The sequence below is a fragment of the Dermochelys coriacea genome, chromosome 20 (genome assembly GCF_009764565.3).
Source record: "Dermochelys coriacea isolate rDerCor1 chromosome 20, rDerCor1.pri.v4, whole genome shotgun sequence".
In the NCBI taxonomy this organism is placed as follows: domain Eukaryota; kingdom Metazoa; phylum Chordata; order Testudines; family Dermochelyidae; genus Dermochelys; species Dermochelys coriacea.
The window spans coordinates 12,056,787-12,072,928 of NC_050087.2; the positions used below are offsets into that span (position 1 = coordinate 12,056,787).

Consider the following 16,142-nt stretch of genomic DNA (forward strand, 5'->3'; position numbering starts at 1 on the left):
CAGCAGAAGTTGGTCCTATAAAATATATTACCTCTCATATCCTGGGCCAACGTGGCTATAACAGCACTTTAAAATACAATTAATTAGTTACATCTGGTCACAGCTTGAGGTCTGAGGAAACAAACGTGAGGTTCAGTGGGCAACAGCTTTCACCTCTGAGCCTCAGTGTCCCCATTTCTAAAATGATGAGATGATACCCACCCTGCCCATTGCAGGGGGAAAGGTTGTTTGTGAAGTGTTTTGAGATGTTCAGTACTGGGTGCACCAGTGCTGTGAGATACAGTTTATTCCCATTAGCAAGGTGTAATGGCTGCTTGGGAGCTAAAGAATGACATTGCCATCAGTGTATCTTAACTCTTATTTGTATGGGTGCTGGAATATCCTTGGAATCCCAGTTCAAGGATCAATCCCTACAGTAATTAGTTCAGCTTCTCCTGAGAGCTCTTGGTTCACAGAGTATGCAAGTGTTGGGGGCTGTGGGGGGGGAGGCACCGTTATCCTCACTGCTTCATGAAGGTTTGGGCCCAATTTTTTAATGTTAAAGTGATTGTACAAGAGAATTTGGCCTGGCTGAGAGCTGTGAGGACTGATGGCTTCTATCTGCAGATCAGGAACAGCCTGGGCACAGCAAGGCAAGCATCTCCCACCTGTCGCAGAGATGCAGGGGGAGGACTCCCTGTGTGTGAGAAGGGAGCTCAGTCTCTGTGACCCATTCAGCCCTACACTTCTGGTCACAATTGGGGGGGAATGGATATGGTGGTTTGACGGTACGGGAACCAAGAGCTGTAAAGTGAGACTACCAACTCATTTCATACATGCCACTGTGAACAGCCTTCAGATGGTAACATCACCTTCTTCAAGAAATGGTCCCTATCTGTGTTCCGCTGAGGGGTTAAGCATGCGCATCATGTGCCCAGAGTCGGAGAATTTGAAAGTAGTGTCTGTTGGTCCCTTCATGTGCCCTGGCTCACCTTGTGCTTCGTCCAAGGTGTTAAAGGGAAGGGTTGACCAGCTGTGTCTCCAATTCTTCTCACTGCCGCATGGGTCAGGTCGGAACTTCAAGTGTCCTCCTCTCTGGTGCATCTTTAATAAAGATAGTTGTACATAGTTTTACCCAGGTTTATGGTAGTTTTACCAGTTTATTACCGTTTTTATTACAGTTTTAGCACTTAGTTAAGATAAAATTGGGGTTTGTTTTTTTCTTCATACAACACCCTGCCTGGTATCTGTGTGCAGGTACTGGACTATGCCCAGGATTCCGGGCTTCAAACTCTGCGCCTCCTGCCCGCGATTCTTCTCCATCAGTGATTAACCCAATACTGCCTCTACTGCTTGGGGGAAGCTCACATCACATCCAGGTTCAGTATTTGCCAATCCTTTCCCAGCCATACCCAAAAAGGTCAGACCCTCCGCTTCTGAAAGCACCACATAGAGCTCACCATGAGGCCTCACTCAGACCCAGAGAGGGAAACTCCCCCTGTATATCGGCCTGAATCAGTGAGGAAGGCACACCTCCCATTACCACATCCAAAGCCTATGGAGGCGTCTAACTGGGAGATAAGGAAGCATACCATAAGCATGGTACTAAGTCTTGCTCAAAGTCAAAGAAAGTGGATGCTCCTTCCACGAGTTCGAGCTATGGGGATGGAACTCTCACTAAGTCCCATAGGCATGAGAAGAAGTCCCACAAGCAATGGAATCTGGTACTTCCAAGCACCTGTCCAACAGTACCGTCATCACCAACCCTCCACAAGACATGGGATCCTCCTGTTCTGGGAAAGTCTATGCCACCGACACTGATACTAGCCCAGGGAAAGGGTGCCTGTGATACCGGGGAGATCTGGAACTGTACTTGAACCCCAGGACATGTTCACCTTGCCAGGCCCAGAGTCACTCCAGCCAGCCCTTCCACCTCTAGAGAGAGGATTTCTCCACCTCAGGACATTTCCCAGAACAGGTCCCCTCACCATCTGCTCTGATGATCTACACCCTTCTGCCGGCTCTGACAGTGCCCCCATTTGAACCAGTCTGCCTTCTCCTCCTCTGAAAAATAGGAACCAGGAGAGGAACCAACTATGTCCTATCACCCCTACGTGTCTTCACAGACTCTACCACATCCATGGCAGCATCCTCCATTTCAATGACCTCAGAGCCATTGGTACCTCATGCCATGGGGGCCACCACAACCTTCCTCGGATCTGGCCTATTGACTATCCTAGGGACCTGGTCCCAATACCCCCTCTTAGAACCAACCTGGTCCACGAGGGAACATTTTGCCTGCCTCCTGCTTAAAGTTTCCTTCTAGCAGACGCTTGGATCTGTTGGAGGAGAAGGAACACCTCAGTGCTGCCAGAATTAGTAAGTTTTCCCTCTTCATCTCCAGATGAAGCAGTGACTGCAGCATCCCCTTCGCCTCTGGATGACTTCAGGTAATTTCAAGGAACTGTTGCGGAAATTCTCAAGGGAATTCCAGTTTCCACTGGAAGAAATCTAGGCCCCTGGGACCAGCCACAATTGGACTGCCTATTACTGAGGCTATTCTGGAGCCTGCCAGGACTGGGTGGCACACCTCTCCCACATGTATGGCTACCCCAGAGGGGCCAAAAAGCATTACGTTCTTGCTAAGGGGTCTGAGTGTTTGTGTGTATCCATCCTCCCCGTCCCCTCCCACTTTTTTTGCATCCTCATCCAAACACCCTAGTTGTCCAGGCAGCGACTGCACAAGCCAAGCAACAGCACCCTCAATCTATACCTGCTGATAAGGAAGGCAAACATTTGAACCTTTTGGGTCACAAGGTATTTTCCTCAGCTAGCCTTCAATTCTATATCACAAACTCTCAGGAATTACTAGTCAAGTGCAACTTCCTGAATTACAGCAAGTTCTAGGAATTTACCGATAGCCTGCCACAGCACGATCGGGCTCACTTTCAGGCACTTACTGAGGAAGGGAAGCTGATAGCCAGAATAGCCCTCCAGTCAGGGATAGATGCAGCAGATACCTCTTGCAGGGCCATGGCTATAGTCATAGTTATGTGGAGTGTGTCTTGGCTCCATTCCTCTGGTTTCCCAAGGGAGGTACAGAATACTGTTGAAGACCTCACTTTTGATGAATCCCATCCTTTTAACCAAAAGACAGATTAATCGCTGCATTCCCTCAAGGACTCCAGAGCCACCCTTCACTCGCTGGGCATCTACGCTCCTGCCCCCAAGCTCAAATTCCACCAGTGCTATAGGCCCCCCACAATTTACCTTCAAAGACCACCTGTGGCTCCAAGGAAGCATCAGAAGACTCCGCTATCTCGCCCCCTCTTGGGCCTCCTTCTCAAGCTTCAACATCACAGCTACAACTTCCAGCCAAGAAGTATTTCTGAGGCAAGCCCCAACAACTATGCCTGACACCTCACAAACACACTCCCCCATTGGGGGTCATTTAGCACTCTTTTCTCATGGTTGGAGTGTGATTGATAATAGACAAGTAGACAAGACAAGTAGGTGTCGAACATCATCCACCAGGGCTATACGATAGAGTTCATCGAATTACCTCCTCCAAGACCTCCCTCCCTGTCCCTCTTCAGGAATCATCCTCACAACGGCATTCTCACCCAAGTGGTGAACTCATTACAACAGGGACACAGAGAATACCGGGGAACAGGGTTATACTCAACTTACTTCTTCATACCCAAGAAGAAAAGTGGGTGGAGACCAATCCTCAATCTCCGACATCTGTTGGTTCATTCACAAGCTTAAGTTTTCAGTGGTCATGCTGGCAGCAGTTATCCTATCCTTAGAAAAGGGCATGTGGTTTACAGTTCTCAATATAAAAGTTGCTTATTTTCACATTGATATCCATCCATCTCACAGACATTTCCTGAGATTCATAGTGGGCACCCACTATTTCCAGTACAGGGTGCTCCCCTTCAGAATAGCCACTGCTCCAAGTCTTCACCAAAGTTTTTTCCATCTTTGCAGCCTATGTCAGACATTAGACTGGCTTCTAATTGCACGATCCAGGCAAGAAGCCCAAGCATCAACCTCCATGTTGCTCAACTTCCTTTCATCTCTTGGAGTCAGCATCAATGTCGAGAAATCAATCCTAGACCCCAAACAGTCTCTGAACTTCACAGGAGCTATCATCAGTTTGGCCACAGTACAGGCCTACTTACTGAAAGACGGGTTCCAGACAGTGAACTCTCATCATAACTCGCATCATGAGCAATCATGTACCAGCCAGGCCTTGCCTGTCCCTCCTGGGCCATGTGTCTTTGCGTACATATGTGACCCCATTTGCACAACTCCACCTTTGCTGCCTTCAGACGTGGCTCCAGTATGTTTACTCACCAAACTGTCACTCCCTGGATTTCATGCTGCCATCCCTCTGAGTGTGGTCAGAGCCATGTCGTGTATGCATGCAGGTTCCCTTCCTTCCCTCCTACCAGACAAGATGATCATCACCAATGTATCCCCAATAGGCTGAACAGCCCACATGGATGAGCACAAGATACAGGGCACGTGGTCTCCCCAAGAATCCAGGATGCACATAAATATCCTGGAACTCCGAGCTGTAAGAAAGGTATGCCAATCCTTTCTTCTGTTTCATTCACTCCCATCATGGTCTCATCATATTAGACAACGCTACTGCTGTTTTCTATATCAACAAACGGGAACAAGATTGGCCTCTCTCTCTCTGGACTTGGTGCATCAATCACCAGATCTCTTGTCTGCAGGCTATTATCCAGGAACACAGAATGTAGTCTCGGACTCTATCAGCAAACGTTTTGTGATTGACCACGAGAGGGAACGTCACAATTCAGTAATACACAGCATCTTCACCTGATGGAGGACCCTGACCAGACATCTATTCACGTCACAAATGAACAGCAAATGTATCACATACTGCTCCAGAGGAGGCCTCAGTCGCCACTCTCAGGGTGATGCTCTCCTGCTCCCTTGGTCAGACCAAATCAACTACGCCTTCCCTCTTCCTCCTACCTTTCCTGCCTCAGGTACTGCACAAGATCTAACAAGACAGAGCGATCATCCCCTGCTGGCCCAGGCAATTCCAGTTTCCCAATCTCCTCCACATGTCATTCTGCCCACCATTTCCCCTCCACAACTTCCCCGATCTCCTGACACATTACAACAGCGAGATCAGGCATCATAATCCACATGCACTCCACCTCAGAATATGGTATTTGGATGGGCATTTGCTTTAGCATGCAAGACATCCTCTCCAGCCGCAGGAAGGACTCCACTAGGTAATGTTACCGAGCCAAATGGAAACATTTCTCATCTTGGGTTCAACAAAAAGTACTTCTGCCTGAACTGATGGGGATCCCCCAACCTTGATTATGTTCTGTCCTTGAAGTCATCAGCTCTTGCCTCAATTCTTTGAGAGTCCACCTGGCGGCAATTAGCACTTTGCACCGTCTTTACACACCCACTAACTACTAGGTTTTGGAAAGGCCTCATCACAACCTCTCCTATCCAAATGATCACACCCCAATGGTTACATGAATCTAGTTCTCTCTATGCTAACAAAACCACACTTTGAACTGTTACCATCGTGCTCTATGTCCCTCCTTTCCATGAAAGTTGCTTTCCTTGTTGCTATCACTTCTGCGAGAAGGTTGGTGAACTTGAAGCTATGATAGAGGATCCGCCTTTTATAGTATTCGAGAAGGATCATTTCCCTACGTCTACACCCCAGGTTTTATCAAAGGTGGTCTCCCAGTTTCACATAATCAATCTATTCACTTAACTGTTTTCTTCCTGAAACGACACACATCTGCAGAGGAACATAAACTCCATTCTCTCAATGTCTGATGAGCTCTGGCCTGTTGCTTGCAGAGCACAAAACCAATCAGGAACTTCCCTATGCTGTGTATAGCCGAAAGACTCGGGGGACAAGTCATTTCCACCTAGAGGATCTCTAAATGGATTTTGGGTTGCATTTGGGTTGCACTCTGCTACCAACTGTCAGGCCTACCTATCCCCACAGCGTTGCAGGCTAACTCCACAAGAGCTCAGGCTTCGACCATGGACTCCCTTCAGTTAGAGACAATAGAGTTCTTACCTGGAGTTCTTACACACCTTTGCAGCACACTATCTTAGTGTAGGACTCAGCAGCAGATGTCTCCTTGGGCATGGCAGTTCTCCACACAACCATTCCTTCCTCATCCTTGCACCCTCTTCCGACTTAGGTACTGCTTGTTAATCACCACCAGTGGAATAGTAGGGATCATCACTCAAAGAAGAAGTTACTTGCCTGTAATTGGAGGTTCTTTGAGATATGTGGTCCCTATCTGTATTCCACTTCCCCCTCCTTTCTTTCTCCTACGGATCTGTCTGATTTGTGTTGGAGAAGGAACTGGTGACACGGTCTGGTTCACGTCAGCCTTTATCACCTCGGCTGGAAGCACAAGGTGAACACAGGCGTGTGCACGGACCAATGCACGCTAATTTCAAATGCTCCGACTGCAGGTGTATGGTTCGCATGCGTAACCCCTCTGTGGAATACAAATAGGGACCACACATCTCGAAGAACCTCCAGTTATAGGTAAGTAACGTCCTCTTTCAGTAACTGTCAGTCTGTGCTGGATTGAAACAGGTCACAAGTGCTGAAGGTTCCCTTCAGCAAATGATTTTGGGGGAGTTCTGTGGCCTCTTACTAAGAACTTAACCATAATGCCTAGCATTAAGGTTCATGCCAGACTCATGCTACTGTGTGCTGTTAACATTAGCTGGGAAGCTTTGTCTGCTAACTATGGCCCAGTTCATCACTAATGCTGCCTTCTTGACTTCACAGGATTTGAAAATAAAGAACATGGGCTCGTGGGCAAGCTTGGTCCAGAAACCCCTCACGACTCCATCCTCCACAGCAAAGTCCTCCAGCGACAGCTTTGAGCATTTCAAGAGGGCAGCGCGGGAGAAGGAGGAGCGGGAGAAGGCGCTGAAAGCTCAGGCAGAACAGGTGGAAAAGGAGAAGGAGCGGCTGAGGCGGGAGCAGGAGAGGATGAGGTGAGAGGCCTGCACATCTGTATTTCATTGCTCGTAAAGCTTGTCTCTCTAGGGTACCAAGGTGCTGTGAATGGGGCTATGTCCCCACTGGGGACAATCACTTCTGCTTTTTGCTTCACTTGTCACCTTGGTGCCTTGGAACCACTGCTGATACTTTGGGAAAAGACAAGTTTTGCAGCAGGATCAACCAGAAGATGATGAAAGTAGGGCTGTCTCCACTGCCTTTTTGAGGAGTATACCAGACATGGCCCTCTTGTCCAGGCCACCTTTTCTCTAGCTCCCTCGGGTTATACCTCGGCTCTGTTACCTAGACGTGTGGCAGCACTTACATGCTGCAGTGCAGGAACTCTGAACATAATCAGTGTGTGTAATATAGCCACCGCTTCCCTGGTGGGCTCACGAGGAGGTGGGCTCCTTGCCCACACAAGAGCCAGTGCAAGTTGTAGAGCTCCAGCATCATACTCTATTCACAGTTCATACCACTGAGGTATCTGGGTGTGCCACTGGATAAAGCTGCTGTTTCCTCCTCCTTAAGCTGACTAACAATACTGTTAAGCAAGAAGCAACATGAGCAAGAATCTCTCGATGCTAAGCACTTCCCATTCCACAGTGTGGGTGTTGCAAAATGGGTGGCTTGACTATGCAACAAACTCCACAGGAAGGAACCCCTTAGCTGCCCATTCTCCAACTGGGATCCTCAAGGAACGCTTGCTGGGGGAGATGGCTGGACATATGGTGCTGGCTGCTCTTCCTCATTTCCAGCTGCTACCTTGCATTAAAAATGTAATGCATTGAGTCCTTTCCTCAGAGATTTCACTATGTCAGTGATTGCTGGAGTTCCTGCAGGAAGGTTATGGGATCACAATGGGGAGGGGAAGCATCCATGAGAAGCTCTAAGATATGGGTCACACTAGGAACAAGTTTGAAACAGCCAAATCTGAGACATCCCTTCCCACTCTAGAATGGTGTTTCCTCAAATATTCCTTCATCACAGCAATGATGAGCCAGCCCTGGGTGTGGAAGAAGGACCCAGCAGTACCCCCATAGAGCTGTATTAGAAACTGCCATGCCTTATGTGGTTGCACAAAGCACCTCACCATTCTAATGACACTTGGGTCTTGGCAGGAGTCGTGATGATGAGGATGCCCTGGAGCAAGCTCGCAGAGTGCAGGAAGAAGTCCGAAGACGCCAGGAGCAGCAGCAGCAGCACCAGCAGCAGCAACAGGTGTCAGCTGCAGCCTCTGCGCCCCAAGCACAGAGCTCTCAGCCACAGTCCTCTCAGTCTATGCTGGATCAGCAGAGAGAGATGGCCAGAAAGCGGGAGCAGGAGCGAAGGCGCAGAGAGGCGGTGAGTGGCGGGGGGATATTGGGCACTCTGATGTGGGGCTCTTTGAGGCAGATGTTCCGGCAATGAGCCGAGTGACGGAGCATCACTCTGCAGTGTAATTTGATAGTCCTAGAGCACACTGGGTTTATTGACCGGGGGTTACAAGCAGTCCAGAGTGCTTTTGCTGGAATGCTAATGCCTTGGTGAACTGAGTGAAGACTCCCAACTTCAACAAATTGGCAGATAACTGTGCCAGGAGACTTAGGTCCACTTTGCTAGGGAAAAAGTACTAGATTATACCAGTAAAAAGTTTAGGTAGCCCAACAAAATCCCTGGCCCCAGTGCCACTCATTGAGTCAAGTGCAGCATCCCTGCAATGTGCTCTTGTGAGCATCAATCCTTCAGCCTTTGTAATTCTCCTATCTCCTCTTCCCCTTCAGATGGCAGCTACTATCGACATGAATTTCCAGAGCGATTTGTTGGCAATATTCGAAGAGAATCTTTTCTAATAGCGCCTGGTTTTCTTCTCCTGACTCTTTAATTTCCCAGCGAATCTTTGACTCTCCATAGTGTTAACGGCGGCTGGGAGGGGGAGCGTTCCTGCAGCCTTCTGCATGTATGACCATTGCAGATCTTTCAGTTGAGGCCTCAGAAGGATCAGCAGAGTCTGCCTTACAGTTTGACTTTTGCCCCCCCTCACACACTGAAGACCGACCAAGACAAGCCAACTATGTACTAGGTTTGATTGGACATGCAGCTGCTGGGAAGGGTGCCCTGATCACTCGACATTCTCTATGCCAAACGTATTCACAGTATATCCAGGACTTCATGTTCTTCACACCTTTTCTATCCATAAAGGTTCTAAGTTACAGAATGTCTATGAATAAACAATGCTGTGTCATGACAGCAAAAGATGCTCTTCACTGAGAGGCTGCCTATGGGAGTATCCTGGCAAGAATGGGAGACCTGGGGTCCAGATGGGAAAATACACAAGCTGTGTCTGGTCCTTTCATCACTGGCTTTGCCTTTAACTTAACTTCCCACAAGCCTTTAGCTGGGAGCCATTCTCTGTAAGTGTTCGCTTGTGAAAAAGGGAATAGTACAGTGGAGGTGTCAAGTGTAACTGGCCATTTGAGTGAGGTTTTTGTTTTAGCATTGTGTGGAGGTCCAGGAATTGGAGCTAGACTACCGACCAAAGTCAGTTTCTTTCAGTCTGTTTTTTTTCCTCCAGGCAGTTTGGTACTGCTAGACTCTTGACTGGGTATTAATTGTCTCTTTGTTATAAAGTGGAGTGGGGAAACCAGTAACACCAGGGGAAGCTACCACCCTGTTACTAATGTTTAACCGTGGCTGTATTGTATAGTGACTATAGTTGGCATATATTTGTTTGAAGATTTTGGTGAGCCACCAAACTTGGTGTAAAAACACTGCTTATATTTTGCTCAGTTTCAAACTTTTAGCCTATATTTTTAACTGTAAAACCAGAAAGTTGCATTTTGGGTTTTTTAAAATGTCAAAAAATATGGTGTTTAAAAAAAAAAAAAGTTTTTATACCTAAAAGGAGTGGCTGAGAGGAGGGCAGGTGGAGGAGGCAGTTTTGGAAAGGCTCCTTCCACCACCTATCAAATCTCACTCACCAGCAATGGGAGCTTTCCCATGCGCCTTCAGTGTGTGTTCTTTTAATTTTATTCTATGAACTGTTAAAACGTTATGTGCCATAAATACCCACTATACAGTACAATACTGGTGTGTCAGTATGGGGCGAGCGCTGGAGTAATTGATTGGTTTTACTTTAATACGGTGAATATGCATTTGGTCTGTACTGCTCATGGAATAAACTCATCTCTTTTTTTTTAAAAGATGGTGTCGTACTGACATTTCTTTGAATCCTACTTGTGATGAAGATGTTTAAAGGGGTGAGGATTGTTGAGGAAAGCTTGTCCCTATCTCCTGACTGTGCTCTAGGGGAAAGGAAGGAGTTCTCACTCTCCTGTCCCCATCCTGGGGGGAAGCTTGTCCCAGGTAGCCAGTGTGCATCCTCCCTCCTAAGCAAGGGCCAGGAGAGCTGCCATGCTAAAGCAACATGATCCTGGACAAGGTGTAGTGAGGCTGGTCTTGTGTGAAGGCTTCATTCTGCTGTTAGCCCCCCTCTCTCACCCAGAGGGCGCATCAGGACACCAAGCACTGACACCCACAGCATCTCAAACAGCCAGCGTAGTCCCTTCCCAGTTTCTGAGATTGTGAGGCAGACGTAACTGACACTATGTAAAGCAAGCACAAGAGCCTGTCTAGTTCCAGAGGTAGTGATTGTCCCACTGAGCAAGAGCTGGGATTCTCCAAGCCTTGGCCAACCTATTCATTTTGAGAGCTGATGGCTTCCATTGATACTCGCTTTCTGAGGTTTGAATGTGGAGGGTGGAAGAAGGAGCATGGACAATGGGATGGGAGGGCCTTCTCTTCACATTCCAGACGTAGTTCAGTATGAGAACTGGGTGCAGCTATCCCTGGGAAGATCCAGTCAGGACAGGGGACAGATTAGACGGCACTAGCATGGATAAACTCCACTTTGCTGTTGTCTGTGACCAAGCAAGCGTTGAAATAGCAGCCTCAGGTTGTAGGGTTTGACTGTCTGCCATAAGATGACTTCAGTGTTTTCTAAGCTACTTTCTTGTCATCCCTTAGAGCTCTCTGCTGCCAGTGGGGAGGGGAATAAGTTTAAAAGAAATCAGCCTGTTAAGTAAGTTTCTCTTAGCTAACATGATCGACCTAGTGATGTGTGAGCCAGCTGTGGCTGGGGTAGTGGGGAGGCTGCAAGAAAGTCTAGAAATCCATCCCATAAACCTGCCCAAGTCCTTCCCCTACCCCCCACTCCATGAAACAACACTTAGTCAAACCTCACAGACTTCTCCCGACTCTAGTCTAGTCAGTGATCAAAACTTGTACGGACCAAGAGAATGGTCAGGACACTCAAGTCCCTCATCTCTGTAGCTCTTAATCTCTGGCCTCCCCACTGTGCTAGCCATAGTCACTGGCAAGCCCAGAGAAGCAGAGTGCAGGATTTGTCTGGTGATGTTGTGAGGAATAGTTCTTGATTCTATCCAATTATCATAGGGAGCTTATTAACTGCATCAGGTGAGGACCTCTTTGTGCTTGGGAATGTAGAGCCCCACTTTTCTGTTGGCTATTTCAGGAAATCATCCCAGTGAACTGCCTATCTCATTAGAGCCCTTTGGTGTCGCTAGTGGAAAAGTCCTCATTTCCTTTGAGAGAATCTGCACCAGGGAACTTCATTAGCAGCTAATCCTGCTGCTGTTGCAAAGAGAAACCCAAAAGAGCAGCATCCTTGTTCTCCTTGATTGGCAGAGCCCCAGGCCGGACCAGTGACTGGCTGCAGTTTAGCCTCAGAACTCAGTGGGTTTGTTTAGATGAGATGTGTCAGTGTGGATCAACAAGTGGTGGCTGCCCTTAACTTTAAAATACAACTGCAATCTGAAAGTTCCCAGTATCCTGTGCTCATGCTAGTGGCCTGGCCAAGGTCATTGTATGCTGGGACTTGTAGTATTCTTGTGAGCCAAGGCCCCCCACCCGTGATAAAAATGGACACAACTGGCATTTTATGCAAACTAGGAGCCACCCTTATGTTGCTGGCAAATGGCTGATAGGGCCTCAGGTTGGGCAAAGTGTGGGCAGGCTCTCCTGGCTTGGGCAGATTCTCTGTGCTGTGCCAAGCCAGGGGAATAGGATATGCTTGATTTTACTCTGATCCCCAAGAATTGGCAGGAGCAAAACCTCATGGCACTGTAGGGCATGGAATAGTCACGAAGATAGGTAGGGAACGTGCCATTTCCATGTCCCGAGGGCTAGTAACAGTCACTTCTTACAGTCCTTTCCCAGGGCTTCAGCTGCATCCTCTCCAGAACAAGCCTGCGTTACAGTTTGTAAATTACCTCTGGATTTCAATCTTTTTTTCGGTTGTGCATTGTGTAAGATTGTAGTGGGGGAAATCTGAACCGTTGGCTTCTCCTCTAACCTCTTCCAACAACGTTTCTTGAACCTCGCGCAGAGCCATGGGGCGAGCTGCTTCCATCTCTCACCCTTCTTGGGCAGTATTCCTCTTTCCAAGCTCTCTCCTCTTCTTACGAAAGCACTTTGGGTGATCATCTCCTCCCTCCTTTAATTTTAAGCTCAGGGTTTCCGGGTATTTTTAAGTGCACATCCGCTGTAAGAGTGACCACACACACACTCATCACAATTGTACATAAAATCCACCACATTGCAAACAAGAAAAACAAACCAATTGGAAGTGCTGGAACTTCTAAGAGAGCACCCTAGGTTGTAAAATAAAGAAAACAAATATTATATAATTTATATGTATGCAAAGAACAAATCCCCCTGTATCTAGTCAATAGCGATATTAGTCCTTTTTTTAATGTTCAACCCTTTTTTGCATTTGAAATTTGCCAAACCTTTATCATCAGTAGTTAATAATTCGGAGTAGCGGTAGCATTTTTTAGACTGGTGGGTTAATCCAGTAGTCTTTCTTTCCCTTTCTTGCTCGCCTCTGTATTGTTTGCAAATATCTGGAAACGTTTACAGGTTGCACCTACATACTCTGTAACTTTAAATATTTTTTTAAGCTGTACACTTCTTGTTCTCTTCTGTGCATTTTTTGTTTGTTTTTACATTGCCGAATGATGACCATAATGTGGTATCTTTAGCTGGAGAAATGGTTCCTTCAGTTTTTTTCTGCCAAAGGTGGTTTTGTTTTGTTTTTGTTTGTTTGTTTTTTGCTATTCTCATGGGTTTTTTCCTGTTTTACTATGTGTGTTTATAATTGGGTTGTAATTCAGATGATACACTATTTAATTTCCCCACCCCATCCCATTGTGTATGATTTAACAGTTATGGACATTAGAATGCCTCTTCTTGCTATAGAAGTCTAGTCTAAATGATGTAATCCTGGTTATTTTCTCCTTCTCCTTAATCCTGTACAAAAGAATAAGAGAAACGTACAATCCCACTGTACTTTTTGCACGGAACGCTTGGCAAATAATTCTGTCAGTGAATTTGAGACTTGTATTAAACACTTTAGACATTTGTAGAAGGGAATTCATAGAGTTTTCACTTATATACTAAAGGTTTTTTTGTGCAGTTCTCATTGCAAAAATAAACATTTGTACTGAATATAAAGCTAAAACTACTTTGTCTGAAATTTTATCTCTTTTTCTGCATTGAGACTAGATTCCCCCAAGACTGCGATAGTGTTTGGGCCCCAGTTCCATAAAGGGCTTATTGCAGGATCGACACCTTAATCATTGCGTTTTATATTCCAAAAATCAGCTATTGTGGCTACAGTGCAACAGTACACTGACCTCATTGATAAAACACCAGCACTTAAAGCAAGGCAACGGATAGTGCTGGCTATTCTAACCTGTTTGCTGCCACATGGTTATCAACAATGCACTGGCCAAGAGTCTTCACAGTGATGAATGCTTTTGGGGGCCCAACAGGCGACCCCTTGAAGGAGCCTGGTTCCATGAAAGTGCCAGGTACCCCCTCTGAAAATGTCACTCCTGTAAGATGTCACAAACTGGCACCTGTTAGAGGGCTTATTCCTTCACCCACCTACTTCCCTGGTCCTTGCGTGAAAAGAGAGCAACAATACCCAAAGTCCAAAGGTGTAAACAATTAGATGTTTATTGGGGTGAACTTCCAGCAAGCATGATTCCAGTTTCCTTCCTTAGTGTCCCCCTTCCCAGCTCTGACACCACAGAGCCTTACCTGTGTCCCTGTTCCCATTCCTGCCCTTAGCAAAACATGATTCCAATTTCCCCACCCCCATTCCCTGTTCCCATTCCCCGCCCTTACTTCCTGAATGACTGCAGACTATATAATGACAGGTTTCAGAGTAGCAGCTGTGTTAGTCTGTATCCACAAAAAGAAAAGGAGTACTTGTGACACCTTACAGACTAACAAGTCTCTAAGATGCCACAAGTACTCCTTTTCTTTTTGCAGACTATATAATAAAATTTGAGTTCAGCTTAGCTATACCTTAACCAATCATTTTACTGAAATTTAACTAACCAATCCTAACATATTGTCACATGATTATTTAACCAATTATATCCCACCACCTTAATTGGTTTACACCCAGCAAAGTTTATTATGCAGCAGACAGAAACAGTCCCAAAACCAGACAGAGATTATACAGACAGACAATAGGGAAATGTGGACTGCAATGATAGAACAACACAAAAATGAGGATTTCACATCCCAGCTATTGATAAGTGAGTTCTTGCCAGACAGGATGCTATCAAACTAAGTTTCCTTTTACACCTTCTAGGCACTTCCCTTTCTCTGGAGGCGATGGGCATTATCAGGACAGGATTGTATCCTAACAGCCCAGTAGCACCTTATTTCAATGTGACTAGTTTGGAATGTGAGGAGATGATCGGTCGCTTCCCAGTTTATGGCTGCCTCTGCTGCTTAGCCAAAGGCCTTAGCCTAAGAACAAGGTCTCAGACTGTCACAGTGAGAGAAGGCTCTTACACCAGCAGACAGTGATTTGATTCTTTCTTTTATACCTCTATAACTAGCTACGTGAAAAAAATGCACCTAAATTCTTAAGAGTATAGGCCTTTACAGACAGGCCTGAATATTTATATCCTAACAGCACCTAAGATCTTAAGTGTGGATAGAATTATGACCATCCCCCTCACATGGGCAGTGCAAGCTTTCTGCTGTCCTGAAAGACTCTGTTCCTTACTCTAAGTGCTTGTGTTTTGGAAATGGTGGGATATTGTATGCAACTACATTGTGGTTGTTGAATACCTGACCAAGGGTGCAATCCCTGGCCCTGCTGATGTCAATGGCAGCACCCCCCAAAGAGTCACACAGCTCTCTTCACTGGGAACATTGAGAAGGAAAATACCAAATGAGTGTCCCCCCCCCCAAGACTAGAGCCCAGTTCTCATGGCTCCACAGCTGAGGCCACCCAGTGCGGCCACGTGACCTCCCTACCATGTTACTGACCTTCTCTGGGCTTAATGTCTGAGAATGTGGCTAAGACCGGTCCATTGCACTTGCACAGCATGCTGTTGTCTACAGATCTCAAAGCCTTTCACAAAGGTGGGTGAGAATTGTTAGTTTCATTGTATGGTGGCCTGAAGTCAGTGATTTGAAGTCCGTTGTATGAGGCTCTCTTGGCTCGGACCATCAAGAACAGAGCTCTGTTCCCCACTCTGCCCTGCATTTTCTGTGTAACCTTTTCCAAGTCACTTATGCTGCCTGTGTCTCTGTTTCCCCCTCTGGAAAATGGGCCTGTGGACATTTCCCTGGGCCAAAGGGCGTTTGGTGGTGAACACAGCAGGAGAAGTCATTGCACAAGATCCTAGAGCCTCCTTTCACTTTGAAACGGGGAGGGATAGCTCAGTGGTTTGAGCATTGGCCTGCTAAACCCGGGGTTGGGAGTTCAATCCTTGAGGGGGCCATTTAAGGATCTGGGGCAAAAATTGGGGATTGGTCCTGCTTTGAGCAGGGGATTGGACTAGATGACCTCTTGAGGTCCCTTCCACCCCTGATATTCTATGAAATGTCCCCATGGCAGTTTGCAGTGAGAATCATCCCCAGCACTGGGGGCGGGGGGGCCTTCTGCATCAGCTTGATTGACAGAAAAATGCATCTAAACCAGGGGTGGGCAAACTATGGCCCAGGGGCTGCATCCGGCCCTCAAGCTCCAGCCAGGGAGCGTGGTCTGGGGCTTACCCTGCCCCAGTTGGGGAGCGGGGTCGAGGGCTTG

General features: G+C 46.9%; 1 protein-coding gene across 17 annotated transcripts in view; it reads left to right on the top strand.

Moving 5' to 3' along the window:
- BRD4 (bromodomain containing 4) overlaps positions 1-16,142 on the top strand; it is a 248,487-nt gene that overhangs the window by 203,966 nt on the left and 28,379 nt on the right. For 13 of the 17 annotated variants that reach the window (XM_038378569.2, XM_038378573.2, XM_038378575.2 and 10 more), the window contains 3 exons: positions 6,806-7,017; positions 8,143-8,365; positions 8,785-10,203. The exons of 2 other annotated variants lie outside the window; for them this stretch is intronic. In XM_038378569.2, coding sequence (XP_038234497.1) covers positions 6,806-7,017; positions 8,143-8,365; positions 8,785-8,853 — 504 coding nt within the window. In that variant the 3' untranslated portion in view covers positions 8,854-10,203. Of the gene's footprint in view, positions 1-2,383; positions 2,411-6,805; positions 7,018-8,142; positions 8,366-8,784; positions 10,204-16,142 lie in introns of those variants that run through there. 2 more of the 17 variants (XM_043506260.1, XM_043506261.1) reach the window with 2 other exon arrangements.